The sequence below is a fragment of the Chiloscyllium plagiosum genome, chromosome 17 (genome assembly GCF_004010195.1).
Source record: "Chiloscyllium plagiosum isolate BGI_BamShark_2017 chromosome 17, ASM401019v2, whole genome shotgun sequence".
NCBI lineage: Eukaryota > Metazoa > Chordata > Chondrichthyes > Orectolobiformes > Hemiscylliidae > Chiloscyllium > Chiloscyllium plagiosum.
In genome coordinates this window covers 4270048-4291298 of record NC_057726.1, presented here as the reverse complement: position 1 = coordinate 4291298, position 21251 = coordinate 4270048, and the positions used below count along the sequence as shown (strand labels likewise).

The following is a 21251-nucleotide window of genomic DNA, read 5'->3' as shown; positions in this document are numbered from 1 at the left end:
ATAGTTAGAGCTCCAAACTTGACTCAACAGTAGCAACCCACAAATGCCAAAGCTATAAACAATCTAATTATTGTCCTACCTTCTGGTAGGGATGTTGGGTTAATAGAGGAAAATACCTGTCTGTGCGCACATTCTTGGCTATTAAAATTTGCACAAACAATTGCACCCAATTTAAAACCTGTTTCCTGAGCACATCTTTACAGAATGTCTTGTGCTCCTTACTGACTGACTTTGAAGTCTGATCACACACCTTTCACATGGCAAGGACAATGTTCATGTATTGGGTGAAGATTCAATGTGTCTGCAGTTTCTCTATGAACAGATGGTGATAGATTCCATCTTCACTTTTGAGTCCCTATTCAATTTACTTAAAGTGTATAGAGTTTCCTTAACCATTCCCAGTTGACTGAGGACTCTTGAGTCGAAGGCCTAACAGTTCATTTGAAATGTGTAGAAGGCACATTTCAGTACTCACTGCTGCAGTAATACTTTTTCAGGAATGTCTGGTATTGTTTAGACTGGTTTATTAACTTGCATGGTCATGCAGAAATAGTACAATGTTAAGTTCACACATGATTTTCTGAAATTGGTTAGTTTAGCAATACTGGAATGATGGCTCTGTACCAAAACAGAAAATACAGATTACAGGATTATAAGGAACAGGAGAAGTTTATTCAGTTTCTTGAGCCTGCTACGCCATTTGTTAGGAGTGTGACTGATCTGACACTCCTCACATCCACATTCCTGCTCTTCCTCCCTAACCTTTGAATTCCAAACTGATCACGAATCTATCTCGACCTTCAACATACACAAGGACCTGAGCCCCATAGCTGTCTGTGATAAGGAGTTCCAAAGTCTCAACACTCAAATTCCTCTTTTATCTCAGTCTTAATCCCCATCCAAGCATGCTCTGTAGTGAGGGCTTGAAGTTACCATAATGCCACAACCACTGTTGCTTCAGAATACCAAGACCGCTTGCAATGAACAAGCTAATTCATTCCAAATCTTTGCCCCCACAAAATTCAATCATAGTCAGCATACTGACTCTGTGCTTCAGTGGTATGATTGGCAGGGGTTGGAAAGTTTCTGGTTAGCCTGTGAGGGAATATCCATTTATAAGTAGATCTGTGAGTGGTTCCAACAAGCTCTATGTCCCAGGTCTAAGCCAGAAATATTCTAAGCATAGCATTCAACCTCCAAGATGTTATTCCATAAACATTTAGTGTGCTTGTAATATTACTCTGTTGTTTTTAAACATTGAGAACGACAGTTAAAACTACACTTGAGGGGAGGGATAACACCAGAACACAATGTTTACTAAAACTATTTTATTATCGTGACTGGAACAGATTCAAAATAAACATGGAATACTCCCCAATTTATGATATTCCCCCCCCGCCTCAAAAGACTGGAATCTTTCTGGGATGTGCAACCTTAGCATTAGTCATTCTTTCTGCTCAAGCATAGACCGTGAATACTGAAGATTGCTATCTTGTCACATGGCTAACACATTTTTTTCAACATTGTCAGTGAATAGTAATTGAAAAGATAATGTGACATGTTTAAGTTTGGAGTACTGCGGGTGACACCACACTCCGCTGTGCTCCTGATTCACTATAGAATGTCTCTATGCAGTAGCAAGACTCCTTCACCATTTTACAATCTGTACAGCTAAATCTCGCCAAGACTTCCTTAAAACAAGACGTTCAGATCCTGGAGATCTGAAACGTAAACTGAGAATGCTGGAGAAACTCAGCAGGCTCCTGAAGATCTCAGACAGCAGACATGACGTTAATGGTTTCTCTCTATACCAGATCTGCAGAGTTTCTCTAGCATGTTTTGTGCTTGCTTGAACCTAAAATCACTGTTGCATGTGAAGCCACCTTCATTCCGTTGAGCTGTCTTGGGTCTTTAGACCTTTCTTGGGGAGTTTCCTTTCTGAAAAATAGAACTCAATTACAATGATGTTAGAACAGAATGCAGCTGGTTTTTTTTTGTTTTCCTCTCCTCATTCTCTTTCTGAAGCATTTCCTTCAGAGGCAGAGAATGGACACAGTGCAATAATGCTGCTATACCATCTTTCTACAAAGTTCATTTCCTTCATATTCCCTTCTGCTTGTTTAAGATCCTTGAAGTCAGTAACTGCTAATGTATTGAACAGTTTGCGTGTTAAGATAAGATCACTTAGTGTGGAAACAGGCCCTTCGGCCCAACAAGTCCACACCGACCCTCCGAAGAGCAACCCACCCAGACCCATTCCCCTACATTTACCCCTTCACCTAACACTATGGGCAATTTAGCATAGCCGATTCACCTAACCTGCACATTTTTGGACTGTGGGATGAAACCAGAGCACCCGGAGGAAACCCACACAGACACGGGGAGAATGTGCAAACTCTACACAGACGGTTGCATGAGGCGGGAATTGAATCCGGGTCTCTGGCGCTGTGAGGCAGCAGTGCTAACCACTGTGCCACTGTGCTGCCCACCGTGTTATGGTCCCAGCTGATGGAATTGTGGAAAGATCTGTTCACAGTGAAACCTGGATTGATTGACCAGGAGTTTATTTCTGAAGTTTGCTTACCATGGTGGTTAATCCCTTAATTTATTCACACAAGCCTTCGAATGTTCCTTTAACAGTTTCTTGCACACATTTGTGTTAAAAATGTGTGTGTATGATAATTTGGAAAATGAATATTAAACACTAAAAAGAAAGATTCAACCTTTATAATATAAAAATATAAAATGAGTGTGGTGTTCAGGAGTTCATTTGATGTTGCACTGGTCAAGTCAGCATAGAGCTATGTTAACAGCAATACCTTAATGACATTCTCTAGATCTGAGTGCGCACAGGAAAAGTAATGAATGGTTGGTAAACATTGAATTAAACCTCAACATCTTCAGACAAGTGGAGAATCAGGGTCTGTGCATTAACATGTGATTCCATTGTGGACAAGCTAAATCCTGTACCTCCTCGATATCCAAACTTGCTGACAGATTATTGGTTAGCACCCAGGATGAGAATCCTAAGGATTAGCGGTAATCATAATATCTGGGTAGAGATTTTAAAAAGACATGATCTGAATCTATGGTCCACTTGCTTATACAGACAGTCTGGGCCTTTCCCTATTGGGCTGAGGACATTCTCACAATCTACATGCAACACAAAATTCATCATTTTCCACACCTGCAATGACCGATACTTGCGTGACAGATCGACGTTGGTCCTTCCTTTCTGGAATGGGTAGGACCAAAGTATGGAATTCCAATGATATCCCATTTTCCTCACTCCATCTAGCAGGTAGCCAACTTCCTCTTCTGTGAAATTTTTACGTTTTCTCCTTTTCTTCTTTTTTCTCCTTCTCAAGATGTATTCACAGTTGTCTGAATGCTAAAGCAAAAGAAATTTACATTACCTAATAATCAACAACACACTGTCATGACAACAGATCAAAACCCCCAAAAATCCAATGGACATACTCAACTTTAAATTTCAGTGTGTTTTTCTACAACACAATAAATGAAACCAAGTGTAAATTCTGAAAATTCCAAGCAATGGAATTCAGTGACTGCCTGCAAGGCGTGTGTAGGTTATCCTCAAACTCTGGGAAGAGCCTGGAATGTCACACCTGATAGGTGCCAATGAAGCTTCAAAAAGAAGGACTTGGGAGAAGGCATTATAAACTGAACTGCAATCTTAATCTGTGAACACAAGAGGAGAAAGTTAAATACCACACAACACCAGGTTATAGTCCAACAGGTTTTTTTGGAAGTACAGGCATTCGGAGCACTGCTTCTTCCTCACGTAGCTAGTGGAGTAGGATAACAAGACACAGAATTCTGTGTCAGAGTTGGATTGCAATGATACTCACAAAATATGCTAAATATTATCTAAAACTCTGCTCTTTCATGATAAACTTTCTGATTCTTAGATTAATTACTCTACCAATTAATTACTATTCTAATTTTTATCTACTACTGGCTACCATACTAGGATCAGATACTATCTGTGTAGTTAAACTTGGCCAGGCTTGTAGTCGGCTCTGATGAACTTGACAGAAGTTGTTCGCACACATAGAATCATAGAATCCCTAAAGTGTGGAAGCAGGTCATTTGGCCCATCGAGCTCACACCAACTGTCTGAGCAGTATCCCACCCCCCTACTCTATCCCTGTAACCCTGCATTTCCCCTGACTAATCCACCTAACCTACACATCTCTGGACACCATGGGCAGTTTCCCATGGCCAATCCGCCTAGCCTGAACATCTTTGGACTGTGGGAGGAAACCAGAGCACCCGGAGAAAACCCACACAGACATTGGGAGAATGTGCCAACTCCACACAGTTGCCCGAGAGTGGAATCAAAACCAGATCTCTGGTGCTGTTTCTCCCTCTCTCTCCCCTCTCTCCAGGTAGTCAGAGTTCTGCTGGCCAAGTTGAGACTTTGCTGAGGGAATAGCCTCCAGTTGTCCCTTCTTATCTCCCCACTGCATCCTTCCAGAATGTTCTCTGTCCTTCAGCCAGTTGATCTTGCACATCAAGGTCACAGCATCCAATGGGATCCCTGATGTATGGAAGATGCTGGGGTTACTCTCAGTGTCCATCCTCCGGTGTGTCAAGGTCTCTTCCCTCTCTCCATACAGGGTCATGGTGGGACTCTGGATAATTTACACGTCGTACTCTAGTCTAGTTTCCCAGGGTAAATCTGGGCTTCCCCTTGCTTGCCTTTGTCTTGTGCAGTTGTTTTGTGTTTAACCTGTCCTGAAAGTTCCATCGGGTCTGGCTACTCAAAAGTTTCCCATTCTGGTTTCGGGCCTAGGAGTTCAGGCTCTAGGTCATCTAGCCACAAAGCCAATCCCACTGTGAGAGTCCCAGCTGAGAAAACCCCTGGTCATCCCTACACTGCAGGGTAAATAAGTCTTTCTTTCTCTTTGCTGGAACCAAATGCAACTGAAAATGAAGTCAAAGGAATCAGGACAATGGTCTTTTAGCTGAGCTGCTGATCCAAGCATCTTGAAGCAAGCCATTTGCTTACCAACATCAGTACGATCAGTAACACCAAAGTAACAATCACAATATCCCATCATCTAATCTTCACAGATATGAGTGACGGATTTGTATCTTTTTTTAAAACTTCTTTCTTTAATGCTAAATGGTACATTCTTTGAACAGATCTAGTAGCTGAAGACTGGGCATCCATGACGTGCTGTGGGCCATCAACAGCAGCAGAATTGTACCCCAGCACAATCTGTAACAACATGGCCTGACATATCCCCCACTCAACCATTACCATCAAGCCACGGGATCAACCGTGGTTCAATGGAGAGAGCAGGAGGGCATGTCAGGAGCAGCCACCGGGCATACCTGAAGATGAGTGTCAACCTGGTGACAACCCCAAACAGGACTACTTGTGTACCAAACAGCATAAATAGCAAGTGATAGAGCTAAAAAAATCCCACAACTAATGGATTAGATCTAAGCTGTCCAGTCCTTCCACATCCAGTTGTGAATGGTGATGGGTAATTAAACAACTCACTGGAGGAGGAGGCTCCACAAATATCCCCATCCTCAATGATGGAGGAGCCCAGCACAGCAGTGCCATAGATAAGGCTAAAGCTTTTACAACAATCTTCAACCAGAAGTGTCGAGTGGATGATCCATCTCAGCCTCCTCCCGTGGTACCCAGCATCACAGATGCCAGTCTTCAGCCAATTCAAATCACTCAATGTGATACCAAGAAACAATTTAAAAAACTGGATACTGCAAAGGCTGTGGGCCCTGATAACATTCCAGCAATAGTACCAAAGATTTGTGCTCCAGAACTTGTCGCTCCACTAGCCAAGCTGTTCCAGTACAGTTACAAGTTGAGAATGTGTTGCTGGAAAAGCACAGCAGGTCAGGCAGCATCCAAGAGAGGAGAATCGACGTTTCGGGCATAAGCCCTTCATCAGGAATTCCTGATGCCTGACCTGCTGTGCTTTTCCAGCACCCCACTCTCGACTCTGATCTCCAGCATCTGCAGTCCTCACTTACTCCCAATACAGTTACAACACTGGCATCTACCTAACAAAGTGAAAAATCATCCAAGTATGTCCTGTGCACAAAAAGCAGGATAAATCCAACCTGACCAGTTACCACCCCATCAGTCTACTCTCCATCATCAGCAAAGTGGATGGAAGATGTCATCAACAGTGCTATCAAGCAGCACCTGCTCAGCAATAACCTGCTCAGTGATACACAGGATCACTCAGCTCCTGACCTCATTACAACCTTAGTTCAAACATGGACAAAGGAGCTGAATCCCAGAGGGGAGGGGAGAGGGACAGCCCTTGACATTAAGGCTGCATTCGACTGAGTGAGGTATAAGGGACCCTAGTGAAACTGGAATCAATGAGTATCTGGGGGCAAACTCTCCAGTGGTTGGAGTCATACATGACACATCGGAAGATGACTGTGGTTGTTGGAGGTCAGTCATCTCAGCTCCAGGACATCTCTGCAGGAGTTCCTCAGGGTAGGTCCAACCATCTTCAGGTGGTTCATCAATGACCTTCGCTCCAGCATAAGGTTAGAAGTGGGGATGTTTGCTGATGATTACACAATGTTCAGCATCATTCATGACTCTTCAGATGCTGAAGCAGTCCATATTCAAATGGAACAAGATCTGGAAAACATCCAGGCTTGGGCTCATAAGCTGCAGGTTAGATTTGTGCCACACAAATGCCAGGCTGTGACCATCACCAATAAGTGACAATCTAACCACTGTCCCTTGACATTAATTGGTATTAGTATCACTGAATCCCCATCATTAACATCCTGGGGGTTATCATTAACCAGCAATGCAATGGGACTCACCACATAAACACAGTGGCTACAAGAGCAGGTCAGAAGCTAGGGATATTGTGGCGAGTAACTCACCTCCTGAATCCCCAAAGCCTGTCCACCATCTGCAAGGCACAAATCAGGAGTGTGATGGAATACTCCCCACTTGCCTGGATGGGTGCAGCTCCAACAACACTCAAGAAGCTCAACACCATCCAGGACAAAACAATCTACTTGATTGGCATCACATCCACAAACATCCACTCCCATCACCACTGACGCTCAGTAGCAGCAGTGTGTACTATCTACAAGATGCACTGCAGAAACTCACCAAAGATCATCAGACAGCACCCTCCAAACCCATGACACTTCCAGTCTGGAAGGACAAGGGCAGCAGATATAAGAGAACACATCACTTGAAAGTTCCCCTCTGAGTCACTCTCTATCCTGACTTGGAAATATATCGCTATTCCTTCAGTGTCACTGGGTCAGAATCCTAGAATTACCTTCTTAAGGGAATTGTGAGTTAACTCACAGCAGGTGGACTGCAGCAGTGCAAGAGAGCATCTCATCACCACCTTCTCAAGGGCAACTAGGGATGGCAATAAATGTTAGCCCAGCTACTGACACTCACATCCTACAGATGAATACATTTTAAAAAATGAAGTCCTTAACTGGGTTGTTAATCTGGGCCAATCAGGGAGCCGTGGTTGACAGGTATAAATAGGAGGGTCAGTGTTTCCTCACTCTAGGGACTGGTTCTGACATGGCTGAGTCAGAGTCTATGTACTGTGCACGTGTAAATAAAGGGTGACTTGGTGACAGGATACCAGGCTCTGTGCAGTGATTTCAGGTGTGCTGTCTGGAATTGTACTAAGTTGGGGAATCTTGCCAGGTGACTGGTCGTAACAACATTCTCACGTTAGTTAGTGAATTCTCTTTGTCTAACATGGGACTCAAAAGCACTCACTGAAAAAATTGACATTAAAGTCCTACTCTTGGACTGGAACATGTTGACAACTTCACTGCACTGAGCGAATACCATCATTCAAAAGAAATATGAAATATGTGACTCCATCTCCCTATGAGAATAGTGAAGATGTTCAAAGTCTATAGCATGGTTTGACAAAGACCAGCAACTTAACTTCTCCTCAATCAATGCCTCCAACTATACAGTGATTGGTCTTTTGGGTATTCATGGGTATTAATGAGACTGGCTGTGGGTGTATTGGGTGTCATGTTTAATAGACGGTCCACTTGAAAAATAATTTACTGGTTGTGAAGTATTTTGGCACATATCAAAGATGTGATGGAATAGTGCCCACAACGTGATCATGAATTGTTGTAAAAACCCATCTGGTTCACTGATGTCAATTTGAGAAGGAAATCTGCCATCCTTATACAATCTGGCCTAACCTGACTTCAGACAAGCAGTAACCTGATGTGCTCAATGAAATGCCAGAGCAAAGCACTCAGTTCAAGGGCAATTAGGGATGAGCAAAAAAAATGCTGGTCTTGCCAGATATACCCACAGCTGAAAATGTGTTGCTGGAAAAGCGCAGCATCCAAGGAGCAGGAGAATCGATGTTTCAGGCATTAGCCCTTCTTCAGGAGGCTCATGCCCAAAACGTCGATTCTCCTGTTCCTTGGATGCTGCCTGGACCTGCTGCGCTTTTCCAGCAACACATTTTCAGCTCTGATCTCCAGCATCTGCAGTCCTCACTTTCTCCTCACAGATATACCCACAACCCATTTAAAAAAAACCCATAAAAATGCAGAGCAGTTAGATGAAATACCAGAGTGCACATCAACATTACTAAGTAAGCGACTTGTGGGATAGGGAGAAAATTATTGGTGAGACAACAACAAAGATGCATTTGAGGCAAAAGTTACAAGATGTAACAAATATCAGGCTTATGAGCAGTTGACTTAAAAATTTGATGGACAGTGAAAAATAAATCAGCCAAAATTTTGAATCCATCTTCCTTCTGATCATGAGTAAACTTTGCCTATTATGTATAAATATATTGGTTGTATAAATATATTGGCTATATTAATGATTAATATTTCACCTTGGTGTGAAAGTTCAGAGGGAGGTGACAGCCTAATCATATTATCACTTGACTGTTAATCCAGAGACCCAGGTAATGGTCTGGAGATGCAGGCGTGAACCCCATCACAGCAGATGGTGGAATTTAAATTCGATACAAATCTGGAATTACAAGTCTAACGATGACCATGAAGCCATCGTCAGTTGTCAAGGAAACTCCACCTAGTTCACTAGTGTCCTTTTGGGCAGGAAAATGCCATCCTTACTTGCTCTGGCCTACATGTGACTCCAGACCCGCAGCAATGTGGTTGACTTTTAAGTGCCCTCTGGGCAATTAGGGATGGGCAATAACAAATGGTCTAACCAGTGGTGCCCTCATTCCATGAATGAATAAAATAGAGTGACCACATTTTACTCTGAAATATCAACAGTACTTTTTTATGTCAATCCCTAGCTCACTTTGTTTAGACAGTACTTAGTGCTTCAGTGTCTTAGGCATTTCACTTCTGACTATTAGAAAATATAGGGTGACAAACATTAAATGATCCCAGGGTCAGGAGTGAATGTATCAGGCTGTGGCAGCGGATATCTGTAATATACTCCAGTATGAATTGACACTTTTAAGAGGAGTACAGGAATTCTGAACAGCTGGTTGTGTGTGACTCGCTGCTTACAAGCCTCGCTCCACACTCTGATCTCTAACTTGGTGCAATTTTAAAATGATTCTCCTCTGTTCTCAGTGGTCCGCTGACTCTGACATCTTAATTTTCCCAATTTCCTTTGTCATTGGTGGCTGTGCCTTCTGCAATGTAGGGCCTAATCTCTGTAATTTCTTCTCTGAATCTCCCATTCTCTCCACCTCTTTCTTCTTCTGTACAGTGCTCCTCAAACTGACCACCTTTGATCAAATGTTTGGTCACCTATCCACATGTGTTTCAGCATCAGATTCTGTCTAATCAAGTATCTTGTGACGTTGTATTATCAGTATGTTAAAGATACTATATAATCATAGAATTCTTACAGTGCTGAAACAGGCCACTTGGCCCAACAAGTCCATACTGGTCCTCCAAACAGTAACGCACCCAGACCCATTCCCCATTACTCTACATCTACCCCTGACTAATGCACCTAACCTACACATCCCTGAACATTATGGCCAATTCACCTGACCTGCACATTTTTGGACTGTGGGAAGAAACTGGAGTACCCGGAGGAAACCCATGCAGACACACGGAGAACGTGCAAACTCCACACAGGCAGTCTCCAAAGGCTGGAATCAAACCCGGCTCCCTGGTGCTGTGTGGCAGTAGTGCTAACCACTGAGCCCCATGCCACCATAGATGCAAATTCCTTTCATTACTCTTAGTGATTCAGAATACATATAATTAAAGGCATTAAAATCTACAAACAAGAAAGCCCATGCAGTTCACAATCAAAATAAAGGAAACAAACCTCGTTATCATCAAAAGTGTAAGCGTGATCTTGAAGTGTAATTTGATTGCAGAGCTGTGGGTCATGCAAGGCTTGTCTGCAGTCCAATCGGTATTTCTGATCTGTCAAGCAGATTTGTCTAGGTTACTGTTTGTCTGCATTTGAAATTAAACATTTGCTATGTAATATAATTTACTATATTGCAGGTTTCAACAAAAGTTGACAAAGTTGGAAATCACAGGACACCATGTTAGAGTCCAACAGGTTTGTTTGTAAATACAAACTTTTGGAGCTTGTATTTTCAAATAAACCTATTGGATTATAACCTGGTGTCATGTGATTTTCAATTTTGTCTACCCCTGTATAATACTGGCACCTCCACATCACAATGTAAGTTGAGGTAAGTTAAAAAGTCAGTTAGCAAACAGAACATAGCCAGATGTCTACCTCTTGAATGCCATTCCTGCTTGCAGTATTGTGGACATAGGGAGACCACAGGGTCAGGATTGAGTTCAGAGGTGATGATTGATTGTAAGGGTACCCAATGATCAGTGTCCAGATTATCATGAGGAAAGGTCAGCTGGTTCAGGGCTCCAGGTATGACCAGGAAATATTTTGAACTAAACCAAAATATTTGCTGGGGTTTAGGAAGGCGGGGTGGTTCATGTTGGTGTGTGGCTGTGTGTGGTCGGGGGAAGTGAATGTAATCCTAAGGTTTGGGGGGAAGGGGAGAAGGTGAGTGCAATCCTAAGGCTGCTGGCAATGTTGCCTAAGCACCAGCACTGCAGAGGCCCTGGAAAGCTGTTTGTACCTGAATGGGTATGATGTATAAAGGAAAAAGGCATTAGCCTCTCTGTTCAGTCATTCAATTAGATTATGGTTAATGTGTACCTCAACTCGATATAGCAATCCTTAGTTCTGTGCCTTAACACTACCGCCTAATAAAAGTCAATGAACCAAAGTTTTTAATTTTTAAATTAACCTCCAGCCTTATGGACAGAATCAGAGTTTCGCGAAATTTTACTTGAAGAAATGCTTTTGGGCATTATTCTATACAACACAACACAATATAATATTCTTTTAGCGAGTTTTTGAGAAGATTTGTAGCTCAAATTGAGGTTCTGGATATAGGTTTGCTTACTGAGCTGTCATCACGAAATGAAACAAATTATAAGAAACCTTCAAGACCATCAATAATACCCTAACTGGCATAAAACTCACTAAAGAAGAGGAAAACAACAACAAACTGCCATTCCTAGATTTCACAGTAGACCAAACAGCCAATGAGAAACTTCAAACCAGTGTCTACAGGAAAGCAACACATACGGACCAAATACTGAACTACAGAAGCAATCATCCCAACACCCACAAACGAAGCTGCATCAGAACATTATTCCAACGAGCCACCAAGCACTGCAGCACAGAGGAACTACGCAGAGCAGAGGAAAATCACCTATACAGTGAATTCAAAAAGAATGGGTACCCTATGAACACAGTTCTCAGCAACAAACACAAACAAGCAGACAAAATGCGTCCAGAAACCCTAGTCACTCTCCCCGTACATCAAAGACATCTCAGAAATTACTGCCAGACTACTCAGACTCCTTGGCATTATGGTAGCCCACAAACCCACCAACACACTAAAACAGCAGCTAATGAACTTGAAAGATCCTATAAAGACAACAAGCAAAACTAATGCCATTTACAAAATACAGTGCAAGGACTGTGACAAACATTACATTAGACAAACAGGCAGAAAACTAGCCACCAGGATACATGAACATCAACTAGCCACAAAACAACATAACCCTCTCTCATTAGCATCCTTACATATAGATGAGGAAGGACACCACTTCGACTGGGACAACACATCCATCCTAGAACAAACCAAACAGAGACACGCACGAGCATTCCTAGAAGCATGGCATTCCAACCGGAACTCTATCAACAAACATATTGACTTGGACCCGATCTACCACCCCCTGAGAAAAAGAACAGGAAGTGACATCACCGTCCAAAGAAACCCAAACATATATATATATAGAAAGCAGGAATCATCAGCAGTGCTTCGTCCAGAGGGTCACTGAAGATTTAACCTGGTATAGTGACGAAACATCTGAAAATGAACCTTCCAGTGCAGTGAGCAAACCTACATCCACAATATCTTTTTTATTTTTTTTAACTTCAAGGTTATTCCCCTTGTTTCCAGATGGCTCAACTCTCACCTATTTAGTCCTTTAACCATTCCAAGCAGCAGATTTACATCACTCCTTCATTTTCTATAAACTCCCTGTCTTAAAGCAGAACCTGGCCTCCAGTCATCTCAGATTTGCCTCGTGCTGTACATCAAGGTCTCATGCTGTGATTGGTGTGCAAAGACCACACCACATCAAATAATCCAAGGACAGGAATCTTTCACCCCAACGCCTCCTCAACCACACCCCCCAACAACCCACCCAGATGAACTTTGTGACCTGAAACATCAGGATCCTTATGGATAACCCCAGCAATGACAGACATCAGATTGTCGTCCTCACCTGGGATTGGCACACTTTGACATTGTCACCCTGAGTGAGACAGGACAGGCAGAAGGCCAGCTTAAAGAACAAGGCAGGGGTTACACTTTCCTCTGGAAAGGCAAACTAGATAAAACAGTATCTGTGTGGGGCGGCTTTGCATAGGAAATGTTCAGAAACCTCAGGAAATGCTCCTGTGGAGTAAGTGTGCATCCTGTGACCCTGTGTCTCAGCCTGGCCCAGAAGCAGTCCATCACAGTCATCAGTGCCCACACCCCGATCCTATACCCAACATATGAAACAACAGAGACATTCTACACCAGCCTCGACCAATCATCCCGCTGACAGAAGACATTTCTCCAACACCCCCCTGTATTATTAGCCAAGAGAACAGCCGGGCCTACAGTTTCGGATCTCATCTCATTCTGACAGTGTAGCATGACCTCAGCATGATTGGTGGGGTCTTTGAACAATCTCTGCACTGCCTTTTCATAGCTGATGCTGCCTTTCAAAATAAAAGTGAAATACTGCAGACGCTGGAGATCTGAAATAAATATGGTAAGTGGTGGAGAAACTCAACAGGTCTAGCAGCATCTGCGGAGGGAGAAACAGAGTTAACATTTCTGAGTCCAGGATGGCTCTTCTTTAGACCACCCATCCTTTGAAAAACCAGGACAGAATGGTCACCAGTTGTGTGTTACATCTACAGCAGAACCCCCTGCCTTTCCCCCAACACAGTAAAGTACAAAGCAGAGTGACTTTTTAAAATTGCTGTCAATGGATGATAAAACTGAGGTACAGGTGTAGGTCAATCAGTCCCTTCCGGTGCGTTCTGTCATTCGATGAGATCATTGCTGATCTGTGGTCTAACTCCATATACCTGCCGTATCCCTTATATACCTTGCTTAACAAAAACTTATCAATCTCAGATTTAAAATTAACAACTGATCCAGCATCCACAGCCATTTGTGGAAGACAGCTCCAAACCTCTCCCCTTTGTCTCCCCAAAAGTCTGACCCTAATTTGTAGACTATGCCCCTTGTTCTAGAATCCCCAACCAGTGGAAATAATTTATCTTTATCTATCTCATATTTTTCTTTTAATATCTTGAAGACTTGAATCAAATCACTCCCTAACCTTCAAAATTCAAGAGAAACAGGCTTAATTTGTATTATCTCTTCTCATAACTTAATCCTTAAAGTCCAGGTATCATTCTTGTACACCAAAGTTGTACTTCCTCCAAGATCAATCTATCCTTCCTAAAGTATTGTGCCCTGATATTCCAAGTGGAATCTAACCAGGGTTTTGTATAACTGTAGCGTAACGTCTGCATCTTTGCACTCCAGTCCTTTAGATATAAAGTAAGTTTGCAGTTGACACAAAGGGTGGGGTACTGTGAGGGAAATTGCTAGAGGATACAGCAAGATATAGATAGGCTGGAGATTTGGGCGTAGAATTGGCAGTTGGATTGTAGTCCAGACAAATGTGAGGTGATTCATTTTGGAAGGTCCAATGCAGGAAGGAAGTATACATTAATGGCAGAACCCTTAGAAGCATCAACATACAAAGGGATCTAGGTGTACAGGTCTACAGTTCCCTAAAGATGGCAATGCAAGCGGATAGGGTGGCCAGGAAGGTGTATGGAATGCCTGCCTTCATCAGCCAGGTCACAAACTATAAAGAATTGGCAAGTTACGTTGCAGCTGTATAACTTTAGTTGGGTTATTCAAAGTTTGTGAGAAGATTTGTAGCTCGGGTGCTCGTTGTTGTGGCTCATTGTTGACAACGGAATGAGGACATGCCGCAACCCAAAGGACTAGCCACACTACCATACATCAAGAACATCTCTGAACTGACAGCCAGACTACTGCGACCACTAGGACTTATAACAGCACACAAACCAACAGCCACACTCAGACAACAACTCACCAGAACGAAGGACCCGATCCTGGAAGCATGGCACTCATCCACAAACTCTATCAACAAACACAACGACCTGGACCCAATATACCGGCCACTACAGCGGACAGCTGAAACTGACAACCGGAAGCGGCAGGGACAGGCCACTATAAATGCCGGAGGAAACACCACAGAAGCGCTTCACAGGAGGCTCCCAAGCACTGATGATGTCACCTAGACAGGGGACGAAATGTTTGCAACAGAAACTTCCAGCTTAGTTGGGTTACATTTGTACAGTTCTAGTCGCCACACTATCAGAAAGAGGTGGAAGCTTTAGAGAGGGTACAGAAAAGATTTACTAGATGTTGCCTGGTCTTGAGGGTATTAGCTATGAGAAGAAATTGGACAAACTCAGTTTGTTTTCATTTGAATATCAAAGGCTGAGGAGTGACGTGGTAGAGGTTTACAAAATTATGAGACACAGGATAAATTGGATAATCAGAGTCTTTTTTTCCCCAGGTTGAAATGTCAATTCCTAGGGGATATTGGCTTAAGGTAAAAGGAGGAAAGTTTAAAGGAGATGTGCAAGGCAAGTTTTTTATACAGAGGGTGGTAAGTGCCTGGAATGTGCTGCCATAGAAGGTGGTAGAAGTAGATATAAATGCAATGTTTAAGATGCAGATACATGAACAGGCAGGGAACAGAGGGAAGTGGACTGCACGGAGGCAAAATGTTCTTAGTTTACAAAGGTGTCATGTGCTGGCACAGGTTTGGTGGACCAAAGGACCTGTTCCTGAGCTGTTCTGTTCTTTGTTCTTAAAGATCAGCATTCCATGTGCCTTCTGATTATTTTCTGCGCTTGTTCATAACATTTTTAGAGATCTATGTGAAATAAATCCACAAAGGCCGGTATCCTGTCACCAAGTCACCTTTTATTTAAGCATGCTTAGTACATGACACTGATCCAGCTCCCTCAGAGCCAGCACTCCTGTTTATATCTGTCATCCAAGACTCCCTGACTGGACCAGGTTAACAGCCCCAATTAGGGAACTTATATTCTATGAGATCCACCTGGCTGACCCCATTCCAATCATTAACCTATGCGCATGAATGAAACCCTAAGTCTCTTTGGACATGCACTGTATTAATTTCATACCATCTAGTCCATTATTAGTGAATTGAGTTTATACTGGAATATTAAAGCAAGAAAACAGATTAATGTTCTTGGTTTAAAAGCCACATAACTGTGATAATCCAGTTGTACAAATCAGTATTACATTTCATTCTGCAGTGGTGATATAGAAAGGAAGTTAATCAATGCCATTTTCACTCAAATTTGCTCTATGCTAAGTAAAGCAATCTCAGCCACGGAGCTCCAATCAGTCTCTGAGCATCTCTGGGAGGAGAGAAGGAAGAATTGATCAGTGATTCCTCCTCAATGCTGACAGCTGATGAAATGTCTGTACCTGTGCATATAAGTGATCACAGGGTTAAAGCATCAACTTCAGCAGGCTGCTTGATGCATGAGAGAGAACAAATCCAGAAATCCATTATTAAACAAGTTACTGATGCCTGAGGAGGTAATGGTGTGTATTGCTACTGTACTGGTAATCCAGAGATGCAGACAAATCTCTGGAGACTTGGTTCAAATTTGAATTGTAAGAAAAAATGGAATTCAAAGTCTAATGTCCTTTAAAGAGGGTTATCTGCCATCCTTACTGGGTTTGGCCTACATCTGATTCACACCTCTGCTGTGACGCCACATTTTCAAGGGCAAATAGAGATGAACAAATAATGATGGCAAAGGCCACATCTCAAAAAATGATTTATTTTTAAACTAGCTCGTCTCAGCCCAGGTTAACTGATAGCAGGCTTGTCTGCAGAGGCTCAAATAACATGCTCGACTTTATGCAGATAATATACCTGATATCGCTACATTCATTTTTGAAAAAATCCTTTATGGATATTGGTATCACTGACTAGGCCAGCATTTATTATATGTACCTAATTGCCCAGAGGGCAGTTAAGAGTCAACCACATTGCTGAGGAGTCTCAATTAGGCCAGACTCAGGTAATGGTGGCAGATTCCCTTCCCTGAAGGACAATAATGAATGAGATGGGATTTCACAACAATGATTACATGGTCAGCATGAGAGTAACATTTAATTCCAGATTTAATTGAATTCAAATTTCATCATCAGCTCCAGTGGGATTCAAATACATATTCATCAGAACATTAGTCTGGGATTCTGGATTACCAGTCTAATAGCATTTTTATGGTAGCTCTTCTCAATTATACATCTTAGAATCACAGCATTCAGTTCTGGGCACTGTAATTCCTACCTCAGCTCCTTAAGAGTACACGAGGAGGGGAGTGAGAATATACCAAGTGAATCTGAAAATTCTGATTCATTACCTGCAAACGTTTATGTGCAGTTTTTTATAAAAGCAAAAGGTGTATAGAACAAAGTAATAGACATACAATGAGCGGAATGTGTAGATGCAATAAAAAGGAATAAGAACGTACAGCTGTCCTTCAAAATATGGTTTTCCTTCAAAACCCATGATGAAGTAAAAAGAATTAATAATTAGACTCCTATGAAAGAGATTGTGTCCCTTCTGGGTTGACACAAGTCTCTCAGCCTTTCCTAGTAAGTCCTTCCCTCTATACCAGGCAACATCCTAGTAAATCTCATCAGAACCCTTTCCAAAGCTTCCACATCCTTCCTATAATGTGGTGATCAGAACTGTATGCAATAATCCAAGTGTGGCCGCACCAGAGTTTTGTACTGCTTCAGCATGATCTCATGGTTCCAAAACTCGATCCCTCTACCAATAAAAGCTAACACACCGTATGCCTTCTTAACATCACGATCAACCTGGGTGGCATCTTTCAAAGATCTATGTACATGGACACTGAGATCTCACTGCTCATCTACACTATCAAGAACCTTACCATTAGCCCAGTACTCTTTATTCCTGTTTCTCCTTCCAACGTGAATCACCTCACACTTTTCTGCATTAAACTCCATTTGCCACTTCTCAGCCCTGCTCTGCAGCTTATCTATGTCCCTCTGTCACCTGCAATGTCCTTAGCACTATCCACAACTCCACCAACCTTAGTGCCTTCTGAAAATTTACTAACCCAATCCTCTACACCCTCATCTAGATCATTTATAAAAATGACAAACAGCAGTAGCCCCAAAACAGATCCTTGCAGTATACCACTAGTAACTGAACTCCAGGATGAACATTTCCCATCAGGATGAACATTTCCCATCAACCACCACCCTCTGACTTCTTTCAGCTAGCCAATTTCTGATCCAAAACTCGAAATCACCCTCAATCCCATGACTCTATATTTTGTGCAATAGCCTACCATGGGAAACCTTATGAACACCTTACAGAAATCCATATACACCACATCAATGGCTTTACCCTCATCCACCTGTTTGGTCACCTTCTCAAAGAACTCATTAAGGTTTGTGAGGCACTACCTACCCTTCACAAAACCGTGTTGACTATCCCTAATCAACTTATTCCTTTCTAAATGATTATAAATCCTATCCCTTATCACCTTTTCCAACACTTTACCCACAACTGAAGTAAGGCTCACTGGTCTGTAATTAACAGAGTTGTCTCTACTCCCCTTCTTTCATATGTAAATCCCAGAACCTTTTTTAGAGTTACATTCTCAAGAGAGAAGGTTGAGAGGTGACTTAATTGAGACACATAAGATAATCAGAGGGTTAGATAGAGTGGATAGTGAGAGTTTTTCCTCAAATGGTGATGGCTAGCATGAGGGAACATGGCTTTAAATTGAGTGGTGATAGATATAGGATAGATGTCAGAGGTAGTTTCTTTACTCAGAGAGTAGCAGGGGTGTGGAACGCACTGCCTGCAACAGTAGTAGACTCATCAAATTTAAGAACATTTAAATGGTCATTGGATAAACATATGGATGAAAATGGAATAGTGTAGGATAGATAGGCTTCAGATTAGATCCACAGGTCGAGGGCTGAAGGGCCTGTACTGTGCTGTAATGTTCTATGTGCTATAGCAGACAAACCAGAACTGAATGCAGTATTCCAAAAGTGACCTGACCAATGTCCTGTACAGCTGCAACATGACCTCCCAAGTCCTATACTCTTGAAAAATGTCCATATTACAGAGGAGGAAGTGTTGCATGTCTTGAAACACACAAGAGTGGATAAATCTCCAGGACCTGATCAGGTGTACCCAAGAACTCTGTGGGAAGCTAGAAAAGTGATTGCTGGGACTCTTGCTGAGATATTTATATCATCGATAGTCACAGGTGAGGTACGGGAAGACTGGAGGTTGGCTAACGTGGTGCCACTATTTAAGAAAGGTGGTAAGGACAAGCCAGGGAACTATAGACCAGTGAGCCTGACGTTGGTGGTGGGCAAGTTGTTGGAGGGAATCCTGAGTGACAGGATGTATATGTATTTGGAAAGGCAAGGACTGATTAGGAATAGTCAACATGCCTTTGTGCGTGGGAAATCATGCCTCACAAACTTGATTGAGTTTTTTGAAGAAGTAACAAAGAGGATTGATGAGAGCAGAGTGGTAGAACATCAGTAAGAGTTTCGACAAGTTTCCCCATGGGAGACTAGTTAGCAAGGTTAGATCTCATGGAATACAGGGAGAACTAGCCATTTGGATACAGAACTGGCTCAAAGGTAGAAGATAGAGGGTGGTGGTGGAGGGTTGTTTTTCAGACTGGAGGCCTGTGACCAATGGAGTGCCACAAGGATCGTTGCTGGCTCCACCACTTTTTGTCATTTATCCAAAAGATTTGGATGTGAGCATAAGAGGTATAGTTAGTAAGATTACAGATGACACCAAAATTGGAGGTGTAGTGGACAGCAAAGAAGGTTACCTCAGATTACAACAGGATCTTGATCAGATGGGCCAGCGAGCTGAAGAGTGGTGGGTGGAGTTTAATTCAGATAAATGCAAGGTGCTGCATTTTGGGAAAGCAAATCAGAGTAGGACTTTTGCATTTAATGGTATGGTCCTACGGAATGTTGCTGAACAAAGCGACCTTGGAATGCAGGTTCATAGCTCCTTGAAAGTAGAGTCACAGGTAGATAGGATAGTGAAGAAGGCGTTTGGTATGCTTTCCTTTATTGGTCAGAATATTGAGAACAGGAGTTGGAAGGTCATGTTATGGCTGTACAGAACATTGGTTAAGCCACTTTTGGAATATTGTGTGCAATTCTGGTCTCTTTCCTATCAGAAGGATGTTGTGAAACTTGAAAGGGTTCAGAAAAGATTTACAAGGATGTTGCCAGGGTTGTAGGATTTGAGCTATAGGGGGAGGATGAACAGGCTGGGGCTGTTTTCCCTGGAGCGTCAGAGGCTGAGGGGTGACCTTAGAGGTTTATAAAATCATGAGGGGCATGGATAGGGTAAATAGACAAAGTCTTTTCCCTGGGGTCAGGGAGTCCAGAACTAGAGGGCATAGGTTTAGGGTGAGAGGGGAAAGACATAAGAGAGACCTAAGGGGCAATTTTTTCACTCAGACAGTGGTGCCTGTGTGGAATGAGCTGCCAGAGGAAGTGGTGGAGGCTGGTACAATTGCAACATTTAAGAGGCATCTGGATGGGTATATGAACAGGAAGGGTTTGGAGGGATATGGGCCAGGTGCTGGCAAGTGGGACTAGATTGGGTTGGGATATCTGGTCAGCATGGACAGGTTGGGCCAAAGGGTCTGTTTTCATGCTGTACATCTCAATGATTCTATAAATGCCAAACCAGTGCTATAGCTCACAAACAGATTATAAGGACATCAGTGAGTCTGACTCAGACTTGAAAAGGTTTTAAAGCTACATAATTATATTGCCTGTCAAGTCTTCACTGATCATCTCAGAATACCAGGCCAGTATTTCTGTACAGGCTGTGAATGCAAACTCCATCCGAAAGGCAAGCTCTGCAGATGAAAATATCTGCCAAGCAGCACGTATAATAAAGAATCCAATATTTTACAACGTTAAATGCATCATGTAAGTACAAGATGCATGTGAGAGTCAAATCTATTAGTTCTAGCCAGTTTAGAGCACTGGATGGATTTCAAACTGTGCGTGTGGAATTTCCTTCACCTGAGCTTGAGCATTAAGTGTATATTCTGTACAATAAATATATTGTTGACTGGGATATTTTAAAATATTCAGGAATCTATTTGATAACTGTTTTACTTTTAAAACTGCTCAAAAATGGGCATTAAAAATCTCTGGTCAGGTGTGTAATTTCACCACTAGGTATGCTATTAAATGACCCTAATCTAAAAGGCAGTTTATTTTTGCATTTTAGTAGACCAAGGATCTTCAATTGTGAGTGACCCTGGGATTGGGAGTTTTAAAAAAGATGTCAGGGCCCCTAGTCCTGATCGTGTCCTAGTGATTGTTGCTGCATCATGTTTGTGAGAAAAGATTGGCTAAGATTACTAGATTACATTACATTACAGTGTGGAAACAGGCCCTTCGGCCCAACAAGTCCACACCGACCCGCCGAAG

General features: G+C 42.4%; 1 protein-coding gene across 1 annotated transcript in view; it reads right to left on the bottom strand.

Annotated features, from left to right (window-relative positions):
- Positions 1 to 509: 509 nt before the first annotated feature.
- terb1 (telomere repeat binding bouquet formation protein 1) overlaps positions 510 to 21251 on the bottom strand; it is a 169461-nt gene continuing 148719 nt past the window's right edge. The window contains exons 20-22 of the mRNA XM_043707505.1: positions 10322 to 10422; positions 3188 to 3391; positions 510 to 1938 (exon numbers count right to left, since the gene is read on the bottom strand). Coding sequence (XP_043563440.1) covers positions 1912 to 1938; positions 3188 to 3391; positions 10322 to 10422 — 332 coding nt within the window. The 3' untranslated portion in view covers positions 510 to 1911. The remainder of the gene's footprint in view (positions 1939 to 3187; positions 3392 to 10321; positions 10423 to 21251) is intronic.